Source organism: Thermobia domestica, chromosome 8, assembly GCF_964235325.1.
Source record: "Thermobia domestica chromosome 8, izTheDome1.hap1.1, whole genome shotgun sequence".
In the NCBI taxonomy this organism is placed as follows: Eukaryota; Metazoa; Arthropoda; class Insecta; order Zygentoma; family Lepismatidae; genus Thermobia; species Thermobia domestica.
Genome location: NC_137461.1, coordinates 85926902 through 85945123, shown reverse-complemented (window position 1 = coordinate 85945123; position 18222 = coordinate 85926902). Strand labels below are relative to the sequence as shown.

The following is an 18222-nucleotide window of genomic DNA, read 5'->3' as shown; positions in this document are numbered from 1 at the left end:
GAGTGAGCCTACTAACCCATGATTTTAAGTTGGGGATTGTGGGGTCAGCAAATGCTGAATTTCGTCACCACTGTTGCTGATTTTCTTGGTTAGAGCCCACTACATCTTTCATATACATTTTAGATAAAAAAAACCTCAAGCATTAAATATAAACGTTTAAATTCCTTGTTCGTTAAATATAATTTATTAACTAATTGTACTATAATTTTTCCAAATACGGCAGTTATTTTAGTGCACATGCAACAGATAAAACTTCTGTGTTCAGTATACGAGTATAGCTATTCAAATATTAATGTTAGATGTGAGTCAATTGAGAAGAAAATCAGCGAGTTATTAACAATTTTTATCATGGTTGGTCTCTTCACTGAACAAGTTATTGTGTAGATTGATTATTGTCTTCTAAAATTATTTTGAAATGTAAATTTAAGTTTCAGCGTTAATACAAGTTTACTTTTAAAACATATATATCTTTTAAAACATTGAAATTATTTTCATCTGCATAGAAAATCCATTTGTGTTAGTGTTTCGTTAAGGTACAAGCTTTTTAATGTAGGAATAAATTCAAATGCATTTCATAAATTCCGTTTTAAACTAGAAGTAGCCGATACTAGTGTTTCAAATTTAATTACTTCAAAGGAATTTGATTAATGTATGTAAATTAAATTACTGTTCATAAATTTAATAAAGGTTTGGCCATACTTTAACTGAAAAATGATTCAAACTTTTCAATTTTGTTAAATATTATGGGGAGAAGTACAGTAGTCAGGCTTACTAATTCCTTTGCGTGTGACTCAAGTTACGGTATGTGTATTTGGATAGAAGTTAATTAATGAATGATTGATTGATTTATTTATAAAGTATATATTATAATTAAGAATAATTTATCGTAATTTTTATTGTAACCAGAACAAATCTAAAAACCTTACTTAAATGGCTAGCATTAAAAAGAAGAAATAAACTTGTATTCTTTCAATTCTCCGTTGATAAACTTAACAGGAAGTGATGTTATCCATTATATCTTGTAGGTCAAGTTGAATAGTCAAATATGCTTGATTAATACATGGTTGACTAAATGACCAAATATAAGTTATATTGACAGATAACAGAAGGTGGCAGGGAGGTACATTACATTAGAGCAGTGGTTCCCAAGTTTGTTTACCTTACTTAAATGGCTAACATTAAAAAGAAGAAATAAACTTGTATTCTTTCAATTCTCCGTTGATAAACTTAACAGGAAGTGATGTTATCCATTATATCTTGTAGGTCAAGTTGAATAGTCAAATATGCTTGCTTAATACATGGTTGACTAAATGACCAAATATAAGTTATATTGACAGATAACAGAAGGTGGCAGGGAGGTACATTACATTAGAGCAGTGGTTCCCAAGTTTGTTTACCTGGCGCCTCCCCTTCATAAACCTTGCATACTTCACCTCCCCCTTCCTCCGTCTTTTTTGCTCGTTGGTTGTAGGTTTTGGCTGACCCCTTCTGCGACAACATTGCATTTTCAAATCTTCAATAATAATAATAATAATAATAATAATAATAATAATAATAATAATAATAATAATAATAATAATAATAATAATAATAATAATAATAATCTATTCTTACGGGTTTATATTTGTTTCCAGCAAGACTTCTGCATACCATTGTAGTGCTGCATTATTATTATTATTATTATTATTATTATTATTATTATTATTATTATTATTATTATTATTATTATTATTATTATTATTATTATTACAAAATGTTGTTTTTATGAAACCTCAGTTTTTACTCAAATAGTTATTTTGCATTTACGAAAAGCCAACATTACTTTTAAGATGATTAGTGATCGATTGATAACAGGCTCTTTTTTTTCTTTTCATCAGTGTCACTACTGTACTTCCAAATAATAAACATAACGCCGACTGTCTACATGTGCAGTATTGGAACCATTCACAAGCTATTGTTCGTTTCATTAATTTTTCAGGCTCGTGTTCTGATTTGAGAAGTTTATTTTGTGATGTTGTGAATGTTATAGGGTATTGACTTCGTAATTTCTCGTTTCTGTCAGTGTGTGTCAGTGTGTGTGTGCGTGAAGTAAAATGGTAACTTTTAGTTCAAAGAGAAGATGGTATAGTGAAGATTACATTAGGCATGGTTTCACGTTCATTGAAAGAGATGGTACTCAACTATCACAGTGTGTTGTGTGTCATACCTATCCTTAATAATGGTGCTCTCCGCCCCATCCGATTGGTACACTTGTCAACAGTACATTCAGCCCTCAAAAACAAGTCTAAAGGATTTTTTTTTTTAATTGTGAAAAGGAACTCGCTGAAACGTATGAAGTTGGACTTCTCTGGAACCTTTCACAAACAAAATAAGAAGGTGGTGGGAGCATTATGTGAATTTTCTTTTCTAACAACCGAAGATTAAAAAAATTAAATAAATAAATAAAAAACTTCATGCTATTGATGAGACTCTTATCAAACTTTGCATACTGAAGGCAACCAAAATTGTACTTGGAGAAGAAATCCAGAAAAAATGACAAAATATCGCAGAAAAATTGTGAAATACTGTGTAGAATTAATGACATGGCCTTGGATTATATTTTGCCTTGCAGTGTGATTATTCCATGGACATATCTCAGTGTTGTCATTTAATAGTGTACTGTGTTCGTAAATGAAAAGAGGTTAATGGAAAAAATATTGTTTTCAAAAAGTTCGAAGAGATCATCCAAAGATTCTGATGTTCTTTCTGCTATCAGTTTTTTTTTTTTTTTTTAATGATTTGTATTGGGACAGAGTTATAGGAATATGTACTGATGGAGCTGCAGCAATGTTAGCTTCATGATTTAGGTTGATAAAGGTGACAAAGGACAGAAATCCTACAATTATTGATTCGCGCTGTGTAATTCACAGGCAAGCCCTAACTGTAAAAATTTCACCAGGAAACCTGAAGCAGGCATTATCATTGATATCAAAATGTTAATTTTGTAAAGTCAAGTGCTCTGGATACTCGTTTCTTTGAAGCTTTGTGTGAAGACCTTAGTGCTGAACATAAAACTTTACTCTTTCATACCGAGGTTCGTTGGTTGCTATATTAAGTAGGCTGTACTTAAGTCAGATGTGGAAATATTTTTCTAACTGTAGGAAAGATGAAAGATACTTATTTTACTGATGACATATTTGTATTTTCTCTTTCATATTTTGCTGACTTATTTGAAATATAAAACAATCTCTATTTCCAACTCCAAGGCAACAATACATACATACTAACTTCTTGAGACGTAATAAGAACTTTCACAGAAAAGATTCGACCATGGAAACGCCATCTGAATGCTTCTATGCCCAACTTTTCACCTTTTTCTGTATTAAATCAACTTCTGGACAATAAAGAGTATGATTTAACCATGTGGAGAGGCAATATAAACACACATCTACAGTCAGTCTATGATGAATTCAAGCAATATCTTCATGATTTGTGTGAAGAAGATTGGCCGTGCAAATTAGCAAGAATCATTGATGTGAATTTACTTCCATTTGAAATTCAGGAGGAAGCAGTTGAATTGAAGTGGATTTAGGTGCAAGTGAACCGCTTCAGCAACATCTCTGGAAGAATTTGGGTTTGTGTCCTGCCTGCTTACCCAAGAGTAGCAAAAGAAGCCTTAAAGAGTTTTGTCCAGTTCTTGAAACTTACCTCTGTGCAGCAGGATTTTCGACGTTGATCACAATAAAATGAAAGTTTACAACTAATTTGAAGTGGAAAGTGATCACAGGTGTGTGTTGTATCGAAATTATTACTGAACATCAAAAAACTTGTAAAGGAATAGCAATATCAATCTTCACACTGAGATTTTCCTTTGCCCTTAGTTTGTAAGTCGTGAATTTCATCTTATACACTGAAATAGCATTTTGTTCTCATTTTTCTACATTTTGAAAAATAATTATTTAGTTTTTATAAAGTAGAAATCTTGAATAGGATTTTGAAAGACAAAATGTCAAACCTGAAATGTTTTGAAGTTTGCTAAAGCTAAAGTGTAAAGCTTATTATAAGTTTTGTTTTATGCATAATTTCATATATATATATATATATATTTGTCATAGCTTGCACCCCACTTACTTCTTCTTCACGCTCTCAGGGGGCGCATCTTCAGGTTGGGAACCACTGCATTAGAGAGATAAGTTGAATCGATTCGAGAGCACAGAATACAGTATTACAGATATACAACGATAGTCATACTACAAATCTAGAGATTTAATTAACAAATTATGTAGAAATTTTGAAATCATACTTACAATCAATAAGTTCATAATAACCGAATAGTTAGCGTACACTCCTTCAGAACTTTGGCCAGAAATATCTTCTCAATCGAGATCTTCATTTACATCACTCTACCGAAAATATAACTGTGAGATCTAAAATTGAAACAAACACAATCATGTGTATTAATTAAAATCTCAATTGTTATTCTGAACATGGAAAGATTTTTACTTGTCAAAGAATGCGTGATGTAGGGAACTGAGTGACTTGCCGTTAATAGTAAGTTCGTTGTACCTATTCCGTGTTTGATTTTTCAACTATGAATTTGTATATTACTCTTCCAAAGTTTCGAGTTTCAAATGTTGTTTAGAAATCTCCTAGTAAGATTGACAGAATCTCTCACAAATTTGTGAAAGTAAATATAATATTCGAAATTCTAAAACATGTAGATCACATTTCGGAAAAAAAAATATCTACTGCAAAACGTGAAGGGCATATCACCTTAAAAGATGTTCTAAAAGTTGATGTTAAAAATTACTATAGTTTCATTATAACAATGTAATCTTCTCTTGCCTATTAATAATAATGTATAAACTTCTCAGTGATTTTTTAATTGAAATTATTTCTGGATAGTTGATCTTGTTTCTTATCAATACCATGTAATGTATCTAAGATCTCCTATCTATCTCTTTTTAAAGAAGAGAATAGTGTATTTTGTTAAATTACTAAACGTAATGATATATTCAGACCAAAATTAGATTATTCTTTTAATTTCGAGTTACATTCAGACTGTATGTCAAAAATAATAAGTATTTTTTTGATTGTTTTAATGCCATTTCGTCTTTGAAGCATCAGTGAATCAGTGTTGTGAGGTTTTCCTGTACGCTATGTGAAACTATTCTGTATTTTGTTCGTCACTTTCAACCATTTGAGTGCAAATGACCATATTTAAATCAGATACAAACAAAACAAAATATTTTTATTTCCTTAAATACAATCTGATTGTAAATTGAAGATTATAATATTCCATTTAAAACAATTACGGATTTGATTTATGAAGTCCATTTTTGGTTAATATCAGGAATCGGAAATTACACCATTTAATAGAACACTCCTGCTTTAATTAGTCATTATAGTATTTTATATTTTCACCTTTTCTTCAGTTTTAAAAAGAATAAGTAGTACCATCTGTGTGATACTACTTTTTCTCATTACATTTTCAGTATAGGAAAAAAAAATTAAATAAAAATCTTATCTTTGTGTACAGTACGATTTCTAAATATGAGAAACACCACTACCACATTCTATTAAGTCACAATCGACTTCCGATCTGAAGAACATAATAAAAATTCTACTATTGAATAAAGAATCCTCAGGTGGTTATAGATATGTTTAAACTTTTACTAACATTTATTTCCGTTTGTTGTAAAAAGCGGGTTAACGGGTTGATATTAGAATCTTATATTTATAGATTAACACCGTATATTCATTTCGCTTCCCTAAAATTTATTTTTGAATTTTGTATTTTGTAAATACTATGATAATATTATGTTAAAACTGGTTTAGTATACCTACAACAGCAAAACGTTACGTTGGAATTGCTTCTATTTCCTGTAATAAAAAACGACCTTTTAGAGCAGATTTAGTGTTTTATTTTCAGGTTTTTTTTTTTTTTTTTTTTTTTTGAAAAGTAAATATAAAGTTTTAGGATTCAGTGAAGCTTTGAACATTTAAGTTCCATTATATAGTATTGCTTGTTATTGTGTCTAGAAAAGCTGTTGAAAGTCTCTTTTGGGAAAGTAGAAGTGGTGGGGATTATTTTCTCTTCAAAACGGTTCTGAAAGAATTGTCAACTGTAAAGAAGTTTCTTACAGTTTCTACTAAGTCTTCTTACCGTTTACTAAGTCAGCTTTCTTCTACCGGTTTTTTTTTTCCAAGAGTGAACCAATAGTGGACAGAGAAAGTTAAATGTTACGTTTATAGTCAGTCACTTGAAAAGCAATCTTTCCAATAAACTCTAAATATACTTACCTTGTTCTTCTGTACCCTCTTACAGTTAAGTTGAAACAAACATGTTAAATGTCGTGTTTTTGCTGCCTGCTATCGAGACTTAGGTAAGGAAAGGTTTCGATGGAGATTTTAGTATACAAATCTTAAATTTTTGTGCATCTTATTTTGTGTTTAGTAATGTCGATGAAGGTGGCAGTTGATGTTATTTCAACTTTCGTCCAGAGTGCCCATGTCGGAGTTTAATTCTCAATCTTTCGTTCAAAGGGAAGTCTCATATCCTGTCTTTCTATGAGTGATGAAGATTTTTCGGTCAAAGATACAAAGAACAATATCGATAAACTGGAAATGATGAAAACCATTATTCGTAGGAAGACAGATATACATGTTCTTCAGTTGAACGAGGGATCAAAATTAAATTTCAACCCTGGACAAAAGTTGGAATATTGCCATTGAAATCTTCACCGTCATTATCAATCTCAAAACAAGCACAAAGTAAAGATTTAGGGTTTGTATTCATTTTTATCCCCATTGAAATCCTTCATCACCTGCTTTGACACTGTTTGCAGCTTACAGGATACAAAAGAGCCAAATGTTATAAATTCAAAATAATATATTTTTCAAAGTGTTGTAATATATTTTCTGGTCTTTTAAAACTTGAGAGATCAAATAGCTCAAGCTGTTTTCTTGTTTCAAAAGGTTGTTCAGTTGCTTCAAACGAATGATAAAATGAGAGAGACTATTTGTAAAATTCTTGAGTTGTTAATATTTCTTTAATCTTTATACCACTATCAACTCATTTAGTTGAATTATATTCTTCGCGATAAAAATTAAGCTTGAATTATTTTATGCAGATGTTGCTCATAAGATTACTCTTGGCACAATATTTTGGGTACTCATACTCATATATGAATTTACTGTAAGGATAAAAATCTCTGTCCATAAGAACTAAAAAAAAAAAAAGTATTATAGAGAAGTTTTATTATAGAAGTATTATTTCATAAAAGTAGAGTTGATTTTATGAAATGTAATTTAATAATGAATGTGGAGTTTTGGAATGCGGACAAGAGTGAGAGACTGAGTGACTGTTCTGGGAGGCGTGGTTAATGTACAGCATGGTATGCCGGAGGGCCTGGGTTCGAGTCCCAGTCCAGTCGGTCACTTTTTCACTCATTGCGTTAGAATTCACACCTATAAAGGATTTGGTGTGTGTTAAAAAAAAAAAAAAAACTGTTTCCTTCTATCAATTTTATAAATTAGTTATCAAGATCAAATTTCTGAACAGAACAGTCTATTTCATTCGCGCTTCACTTTTTGCATTTTTTCCATTGTTGTAAATAACTTAAATTTAGAAAAAGTAGATTAAAGTAAATGTACGTAACTTTGTACTTACACTTAACATGAAATCGTCATAAATTACATATATGATTGTAGATCCGTGACCCACAATCCGGGTTTGATCTTCGGTTGGGGGCGGGATTTTGTTTTCGTTTTATCTTTTTTTACAATGCGGTTCCATGGCTCAACCAGCTTATGTAAAATAGGAACTTTTGGAATCTTAGGGCCTAAAGGTGGTATTAATTAGATCACCCGCTGTGCATGCAGAAGTCGAATAATTGTATTGCCTTACCTGCTCACCAAACTGTTCCGAATGGGATGCGTACCTTTTTCATTTTACTTTACATATATTAATTCTCAAATTATTTATTTTTTTTCTTTCTTTCTTCATTTCTTTCTTCAGCATATCAACTACACGAAATTAATTCCTTATCTTTCTGCATAGTTATTCAGACGGCTTCAAGTAAATTTCGTATTTTTGGATCAAAGAATCCAATATATTTCAACCAAAAATTTTCTTGTACGCCTTATATCTGGAGCACTACATATAGTGTAGCCAAACCCAAACCATCACTTAACTCAGTATGATGTGTTTATTTCGTAAGAAATACGAAAACTTGATTTAGGGGCCATTTAAAAATTTTGTGGCCCCTGATCCAAAAACTAATTCCTGGCCAAGATCGCAATCTTTTGATCCATTTTTTAAAATCATTCCTAAAATTCTTGCTTATAAATTGGAAACTATGTTAACGCCATACTTGGGATAATCACAACGATGCCAGAGAATACCTTTAACATAAGAATTTAAGTAAAATATCCAATACTATCAAAACTTTCATATTATATTTTCAGAGAGAGAGAGAGAGAGAGAGAGAGAGAGAGAGAGAGAGAGAGAGAGAGAAAGATTCTCTGGCTGTAAAATATCTTATTTGCATCATATGTTCTCATCTAAGTTAAAAGCTATGAAATTGTTTCAATCACCGATCAAACAACGAAGAATCATTTAGGCAAATTGTCAAGTGAGCAAAACCTTATTATGTGTTGTGTCTGTCCGATCATTGAGCTAGTCTCTGGCTTACTTTTCAATGAATTGCTTGTGAAGTAGTCATCAATTAGTCAAACACCAAAAGCACGTAGAAGCTTTTCCATCCACAGCTTATCTAAGCAAGTGGCGTTGTATTTCCTATTTAGACTATATTCTGTCTATTCTAGTGAACATACACCTATTTTGTTATAAAATTCCGATGACATATTGGTGTGCACAATAGTCATATGAAAGTGAAATGAAAATTAATATATGCAGATTTAAATTGAGTATATTGTATACTTCAATATTTAATATGCAAATGCTTACTTAATTCGCTGATATCTGTCGATAGACAGACGGACATAGTTATTCTATAAGATTTCCAGTACTTATGTATAGCATAATTTGAAACTTTAAACATATAACTGAAAAATTTAAACAACCGTATTTTAACGTGAATTTATTAGACCAATGTCAGGTGGAAATTATATCTCAATTGGATTCTAAAAATGTATACTATTAATTTGAATAATGTATATTTATACCAATTACTACATGAATAAACGAACATGTAAGATAAATAAAATAAAATAAAACGGTAGTGATTCTCGAATGGAAAATGTATGTTCCTTTGGTTGACTACTTGATTATGGTGAAGCCTCTTGCATGTAAATGTATGGTGTTCCAAAACAACACCGACAATGTTTGCGAGGTGATTCCTGATACCAAGATAAGACAAAAAGTGTAGTCCAACCTGGGTACAAAAATCCGTTATTTCGGAGTTATAGCTGCCGAAAACTTGAAAAATGGACTTTAAAGGCCAATAGCTCCAATACTATGGGACCTACCGTACTCTGGTCAAGACTTCACTGAGGAACTAATATGTGCGCTGTCCAAAAATACATGTTTCAGAATCCTGAGGTACTCATGCAACAATTTTTATAGAGGGAGTTTGGCTATGGGCATATAATTTGAAGTACTCACCAACCACCTCTATAAAAATTGTTGCGAAAGTTTTGAAACATAGATATTTAGATAGGGCTTATACTAGTTCCTAAGTGAAGTCTAGACCAGACTACGGCAGGTCCCATAGTATTGGAACTATGGACCTTTAATTCATTTTTTTTCATGGTTGGCAGTCTAACTTCGAAATGACAGATTTCTGCATCCAGGTGGTCTATACTTTTTGTCTCATCACGATGTCAGGAATCTTGTCCCTTGTTGTCGGTGTTGTTTTAAAACACCCTGTATATGTACACACGACATCGGGCAATTTTGTGCTTCAGATCACTGGTATTCAGTAACGTCATTTTAGGTTTCGCTTTGGGGAGGGAGAGGCAAGATCTCCGGTATATGTAGATGTTTTTGTTTTTCATTAGTATATTATTAGTGAAAGGGTATACATATCTGAAATTCAAAGGGAAATTGTACAGCCCTTTACGATGAAAGCCCAAATTATACAACTTCTGGTATTAACCAAGAATAAGTGAAGGAGTTTTAGGAGTGACATTTAAAATAAGCATAAAATAAACAGCTTATGGTCACAAATTAGTTAGAAAAGTGACTTTAGGAACATGGAGGAACAGATAGTTGAATATTATTACACCAGAAGTTAGGGATTTACCGCTGAATCATGGTGGCTCCACCCACAAATGAGAATGTGAAGATTATTTCAAAAAGATGATAAGGTATTATTTGTAAGGAAAATGAAATTCTAAATGAATCTGTTTAAATTGCGTGGGATCACCGTCGTAACTAATCATATCGTGAACAGCAATGCTCCGATCATATTACACAAAGTTCAGAAGGTTGTTCGCTTTATATCCGATAATTTGTGACGGGTACTTACCTTAAGAGATACCGCGCCGCCACTACCAATCATGTTTTATTGAACACCCAACATTGTGGATTATCACACAGCATCGCAGTTTCCATTGCAGGAAGCTCCTGCGCAGAACAGGAATGGAAATTCTGTACCGCTACATCCTGCAAGCTTCCCATAAACCATCCAGGGTGCGCGGTCGGCGATGTTGAACACGTCATTTCAACAGTTCAAATGCGCAAAAATCCATTGGACTGACATCTGAGCTTTTCACAGGAATGTCTTCAAACGGAATGACACGAATTCCTAATTCCTCTGCCATTTCCTGATAAAAATGTAGTGATGTTCTGGCGGTTTGACTCGAAGCCTTGTCCGTATGAATCATCACCTGGTTCGCGTACATTCTATACAATTGTGGGGTGTCTCTCCGATAGATAAGTGTCAGAATGGATTCTTGGAAGTATCTTGCATTCATCTTCACGTTTCTGCCCACCTTGCTTATCAGCAACTTACCCTCATATCCGAATTCCGTAACAACCATAAAGCCACGAGGGAAACTTTCCCTGCATTGACGAACTAAGTTGCTGCGCCCGTCAATATAACAGTTTATGATCGCCCGAATGTAATCTCCAGCAGTGAGACAGATATATGATTCATCCATTGTGACAACTTTCTTACATTTGGAACTCGCCAGGTAATTTTGATATAGTTTCCTGCAGTTCGTCTTATGTTCGGCAATATGACGCGGTAGTAGGTGATGTACACGGGCCTTGCGCACACACTTCAACCTGAGACGCTTGCGAATTGTTTTGTTCACAGTTAAGGTGCGAGGTGGAATCTGTGGCCTATATCAGGTTGCGTCGGCACACCAATCTTTGCCCCTCCCCCCCTTACACTACGTATGTCACTTTGCGTGCAGCCCTTCTTCTGGTGGTTTTCGAGGGTGAATGTTTCGCAAGGTTAGCCTGTTGTGTGTAACAGGCCACAATAGCTTTCGCATTAGTCACAAAAGTGTTAACCCATTCTCAAGACACTGTTTTACAATGCGTTCGTACGAAAACTTGGAAAAAGACAACTACATAACCCTCCAAATACCGGTTTATTTTCAGCGCCATTTGATGACACTCACTACCAACACTCACGCACCTACAGAGTCAGACACACGACTGCACCAGCAAACCATGGTTCCAGCATGATACACCAGGTGAAAGCACAGAATCAAAGAAAATGGACGATTCTGAGAAAGTGTAATAGTGTGTCACCCCGAACGGTCACACAACCACCTGTTCCGACAGGTAGCCAGTCGTACAGATGCTGAGTGTCTGAATTCTAACTACAAACAAGTGAGTTTCGTTTCACGTTGTGAAACTACGGAAGACTTCCAAATTAAGCAAACTCAATACTGAAATTAGGTATAATAGATCTATAATTTTCAATTCAAATAAGTGAATAAATCTGAGTAGAACTTATACTCGGGACGCTGAAGCCAAGTAATATATATATATATATATATATATATATATATATATATAAATTTTCTCTTACTGTTTTTGATATTTAAAGATTAATATTTATACCGGAAAGTGGTAACGAACTGCTACAACTTCCGGTTGCACTAAATGAATTTAATCGAACATACAACATATTCTTGCGACACTGAATCCATATCAAGAAACTACTTCTCATTATCTATTACCTATTCTCTTTGCTCTATGGCGATAAACGTTAAAACCGGAAATGTTTAATTTCTGTCACTTCCGGTTTGTATAGAGGGATAATGGAGTATATGGAACCTATTGCTGGGACGCTGAATCGATTTCATTAAGCCGCTTGTCGGTATCGCCTATCGTTTTTGTTTTCTGGAGATCTATATTAAAACCGAAAACAGTAGTAAAATCCTACCACTTCTGGTTTTAGCAGAGAGACGCAAGTGAATATGACATGTTTCCTTCAGACACTGAATTGATTCCAGGAAACCGCTTGTTGTTATCTGTTCCCGTTTTCATTCTATGGCGATCAACCGGAAATGGTTAATTTAACTTACTTATGGCTTGAATAGGGAATTGACCTACGAGATTTAATCTGTTTCTGGGATGCTGAATCGATTCCAAAAAATCTCTTCTTGATATCTCTTAGCGTTTTCGCTTTGCTACCTGACAAAAAACGGACGGACATAACCATTCTATAAAACTTCCAATACTTATGCATAGTACAATTTGAAAAAAACTAAAGATTACAAGATTAAAGATAAATAACCGTAATTTAACGTGACTTCATTAGATCGAAATTAAGTGGAAATTATTGTATAATGTATATCTCAATTGGATCCTGAAATCATCTGGAGCAGTATTATTATTAAGCATTTAAAACTTCTTAAAAGTAGGAAATTAGGCTGATTGTTGGTTTGTTTGTTTCGTGTCATTCTATGCTTTAAGCAGTGTTGTGGCATACTGTGGAAGTGTTCTCTTTACGTGTAAAGATGTGTGTATATCTGTCTATATTGAAGTATATCTTAGTATAGAGTGTATTTCTTCTTTTCTTCGTATCTTCTATTCTCTTGCAGTTGGTTGTTTGCCTAAGCGTTTGTCGAATCATCTACAAGAAATTACATGTTGTCCGTGAATAGCTTCTGAAAATGCTTTCATCTGTCTTCAGTCTTTGGCTTTCAATGTATAAAGGATGTCTTTCTATGTCCTACGTAACATTATTGTTGTAGTTGTTTTTGTGGCGTGATTCTTTAATTTCTCTGTCGAATCTTGTCCATTTGCTTAAACTGTAACTGATTTCTGCTCTTGCGTACGTATAATCTGATTTTAATGAAGTTATCTCTGTCGCAACAGGTACAGTGCAGAAGTTTAAAAAAGTTTCTTGTTTTGGTGTTAAACACATATTATTTTTTACACCTCAATCTGTTGTGTGTTTAGGTCTGCCAGACCCTCCCGTTGATATTCAAGTGGAACCTGGCCCTCAAGATGGCACACTGCTTGTCACGTGGTTGCCAGTTACTATTAATAGCACTTCGGGTACCTCAAACGGAGCTCCTGTCACAGGCTATGCTGTGTATGCTGATGGGAAGAAAGTGACTGATGTGGACAGTCCTACGGGTAAGAGCACGGTTTTCTCTTTTGATAGATCTAGTTTTTTTCTCAAATCAACCCTTCCTGCATGTACAATAAAAGCGTTCTTGGGATTTGGAGACTGTGGTTCAGTGGTTTGTGGTTTATAACAGGAATATCACTGACACAGCATGCTTTACATAACACTTCGATAAATAGTATTAAAAATATCTTTTAACCTGGTGACGACATGGTAAAATAGCTTTATAAATTTACTCATAAATACATTCAGTTTTAAAAATGCAATTACCCACATACCTTTGAAGCCTCAACTCTCACCCGCAGGTACACATAGGTTTGAAAAAAATCTTCAAAGAGACGAAGAACATAGCCTATGTACGTTGCAATTCTATCTAGAAAGGAAAGTAAACAATTGTTGCCTTTTCTACCAAATCCTGTATACATAGAAACAAGATTCGTATCATAATAGTTTTAATGTAAATAGTACCTTTTTAGAATTTTTCCATTGATTGAACTTATTTCCTCTTTCTTTTCGTTCAATGGTTCTACAGATTCATCGATGTTGAAAATCTTTATTTCCTACAATATCAAACAATATTATTGTAGGATCTTATTGTGTTATTGTAGGAATTAGATTTTTGTGGAATATCATTGTATTAGAAAGAATGTTAATATAAAGCAGGCTTGTACAAGACCGTTTGTTAAAATAAATCTATTTTAATAGTAAAGAACTGATATAAATGTAATTATTTAATAACTAACTTGTTTTTAACTATACTCGTACCATTTAAGGTACAAATAATAACATAATAATAATGAATTAGGAAGATACAAGAAAAATTTTTTAAAAAATGTCCGTGGTAATATTATTCGTAGAGATACGTTGTAATACGTTTAATAGTAAGCGATAGCCCATTTTAAATATTAAAATTCTTAAACAGTTATAAATTAGTTTGAAATTAGATGGCATATGGTCAAAGTAACTTATGATATCAGTTTCATCTTTCATTTCTAAAGTTCTCATTTAATTACCTTAAAAGTTTATTTTAAACACGTTTTCCTGCAAAACATAATGCTTAGAAGAAAAAGAAAAAGAAAAAGAAAAAGAAAAAGAAAAAAAGAAACATGGCTTCTGGATGTTTGAATTATAAATACCACATGTTTCAAATTACCGCATCGCAAACAACAAAAAAGGTATAGTATGCTTCAAATATCCCGTGTCTTTGAAGGGTATATTTTAAATATCTAATTTCCACAAATACTAATGGCTCTACTTACTTCCACTTGGCTTAGAGGAAGTTTCATGCATCTTAAAGAAGACGTGTATTGTTATCAATACTATTTTTAGTGCTGCTCTGTCATAGTTGATACGAACGTTCGAGTTTCTAGTGTGCCACAGAACTTGAAACCAAACATAATCTTTTAGAGTATCTAAGAAAATTTCTATGAAATATATTATTTATTTAGAAAATGTCAAAATATTATTTCTGTTACCAAATTTTCTCCGACACGTTAGGAAAGCGAGTAAACTTTGGAATATGTTTTCTTTATTCTTTCTTGGAAATTGTGACGTATTCAATGTATTACTGTATTAGCAATTCAATTCTCCATATGCATTTATATTTTCATGGATAGTTATTGGAAACAGTACCCCATCACTTACAATAACAATATATGTGACAGTTACACAGATTGATGATGATTTTTAAGAACTGTCAAGGAACTTTCATTTGCTCTTTACAAATTCGGGCCTTCTGAATTCAAAGGTCACTGTAAAAGTTCCATATCATCCACAGTTTTCTCTATAATGAACGTATCCTATCCATTCGTGTGTATATTTTACCTGGACACTCTTCAAAATAGAAAATTACGACAGTCAAAATTTACTTTCTACTTGTTTCAGTACATATAAGGATATTTGTACTATTATGTACAATTTGTTTAAAAAGAAAATAAAGACCGTTTTAGTTCTCAGGAACTTACTTCAGATACTGGAAACGATATAAAATATTATTTTATTGGAAATATGGTTATATTTCGTAGTACTAAATTTTCGTAAGGATTGATGAAATTCGGCTGGAATAATTTTCATTTACACTTACTTGAGAAATTACTATGGCTACTAGACTTGTAAAAAAAATATTTTAGTATTTACTACACAGATGGAGATCACAAATACAAGCGACTCGAATAACAGTGTCAAAATATTCAGAATTGTATCCCGTGTTCCTATTCCAGTTTCGAACAGTAAATGTGTCACATAACAATAAGATCTGACATTGTGTATAAAAAGTGTAGTGTTTTTGTAGAACGGAATACCAGGGATCGACATGAAAAAAGAAGGAAGAAATTGGATGAAACGATAAATACTGGATGCAGAAGAACGAAGAATGTTCTCTGTTAGTCACTAGCATATTCCTGTCAATAGTTCGTCAACGGCTTAAATAAGGAGAACTCCTTCAACTACCTGGGCAAGGAATTTTCATTTTTGTCAACGAGCGAACTGAGAGAGAAAGTTAAATTAATCCTAATATAAGAAAACTTTTACGTAATTGAGATGTTAAAACTAAAACGAATTCATTTGAAAGAGAAATATGATACGATATTTTATCACAAAATTACTGCAAACTATAAAAATCCTAGTTGTGAAAAGATAGTGAACGGTAACTTTGTAAAACAATAATGAATTAAAAGTATCTTTTTTATACTCTTCTTTTGCTATGTCCCTGAAACTCTATGCACATTCTTCAACGAGAAGAAGAATGAGAAGTTAGATGAGAACATGAAGGAATTCGAAAGAAAATGTCATATGATGTGATGGCATACTTTAATTAGATGATCAATTGGGATATATTTCAAATTCAATTTCATCTTATCATACAGTTCATTTTCTTGAACTAAAATCCGAATACATATTGTTTTAAAAGTATCCAACAATGTCAAATTACGTTCGAGTTTCTTTGTTGTTATTATTATTATTACTCATTGTAATAGTCATTTTGTAACTGAAAACTAAGGCTATTTTGAACCAATGTTTACCATATGTGATGCAAGACATTAATCAGATTCGATTTATAAGGTAAGATTATCTCATCGATTATCTTTGTACTTCAGTTCACTGAAAATTTTTAATTAACTACAGTAATGATAGAGTTTTCTCATAGCATGGGTGGCGATAAAAGTCCTTCTTTACTAATTTATTGGTTTTATTTAATTAGCTATTTAGGATCTCTGAAAGAGCCAACGTGTGTTTGCCTCTTTTACAAGCCCAACATGAAATTTGAATTTATTTTATAAAAATATAAGATAAAGAATATTAATTAGAAATTAGTAAAATAATTTTGCAAAATAAATTAAGCATAACAATCAAGCAGGACATATTTTACTGCATCATTCTCCTTAAGGTAGGTACGTAGACAGAATAGCTTGCTGTTGTAGTAGCTTGGTAGGTGTTTTACGAGCATGCTTACTTTACTGATACTGTATATGCACAGTAATATTAAATAAATGGAAAATTATAACGAATTTATTTATTTATTATTGTCGATTGCTGTTGTTACTTCAATTCTTTCACTTATTGTCTAGCACATATTCATTATTCGTCGTAAATTTTGCATACACTAAGTCTTTATGTAAAATTATTACACAATATTGTACAAAGTTATACTTATGTATATTACATAAATAATTACAAAAGCTGTTGTCATTTTGCAAAGACTAACTTCCATAATTTTGTTACCTGTCAAACAAATCTTTGTAAATTTACTATTCAAAATACTCACAAGCTTCATTACTTTTTAAAATTAACACATACAGTATATAAATTAAACTTATAGTTTTTCAACCCGAACGCATTCCAAGAAAATACAAGATACTTAGCTTTCAAGCTTCCAACACGTGTCAACGCAGTGGAGAACACGAGAAGAGAAAGAATGTTAAAGACGGAGGTATGGTTGTGTGTCATTGTAAGAATTTATTTAATTATTATGTTTTCGTTATCTCTATAGTAATTAAATCAATGTGTGTGATATTCGATTGTATGCTTAACAATCTTGCAGCATCAAAGCAAGCTAAATGCAGACAATGTATAGAATACCTGACTTCTGTAACAAATATAAATAATATAACCCAATCAAATAGTATTTATTTATAGTTCATATAAAACACTATACCACCTCCACAACATTATTAATAAATCACTCGAGCTAATTTGCAACCACTTATAAAGTTCTTGTTAATATATATAAAAAAAGTTCCTTATAAAACTATTATTTATTATTATTATCTATAGAACAACTCACAGTATACAGTTCAAATCTGTGTATGTGCGCACCTTTCTAACACTTCTGATTCAATCTTCAACTTTAAATTTCTTCACTCATTGTATTTCTATTTATTTTGCCAGCTCCCATAGCTTTTCCTTGTATCGTGCTGCTTTCTTATTGTTCATTATTACATGTTGCATATAATTAACTATTTCCTCTCATTTTTACTTCTACCATTTCTCCAATTGCTTTTACACAAATTTCACTGTAGAGATTTTTTACAGACCATGTCTCGATCTTTCTAATAGTTTCCTCTTCTCTGGAAACCATGCTTTGACATTGATCTGAATAAGCATTCTTCTGTCGTAACATTCAAAATGGCTGACAGTGACACACAACCGGAACTTCTCTCTCTCTCATTCCTATTCTTTGTCT

The 18222-nt window shown here is 32.4% G+C and overlaps 1 protein-coding gene across 10 annotated transcripts in view; it reads left to right on the top strand.

Moving 5' to 3' along the window:
- The window catches only part of Rbp (RIMS binding protein), a 591180-nt gene that overhangs the window by 519667 nt on the left and 53291 nt on the right, over nt 1-18222 (top strand). For all 10 annotated transcript variants that reach the window (XM_081768676.1, XM_081768673.1, XM_081768675.1 and 7 more), the window contains one exon: nt 13370-13549. In XM_081768676.1, coding sequence (XP_081624802.1) covers nt 13370-13549 — 180 coding nt within the window. The remainder of the gene's footprint in view (nt 1-13369; nt 13550-18222) is intronic.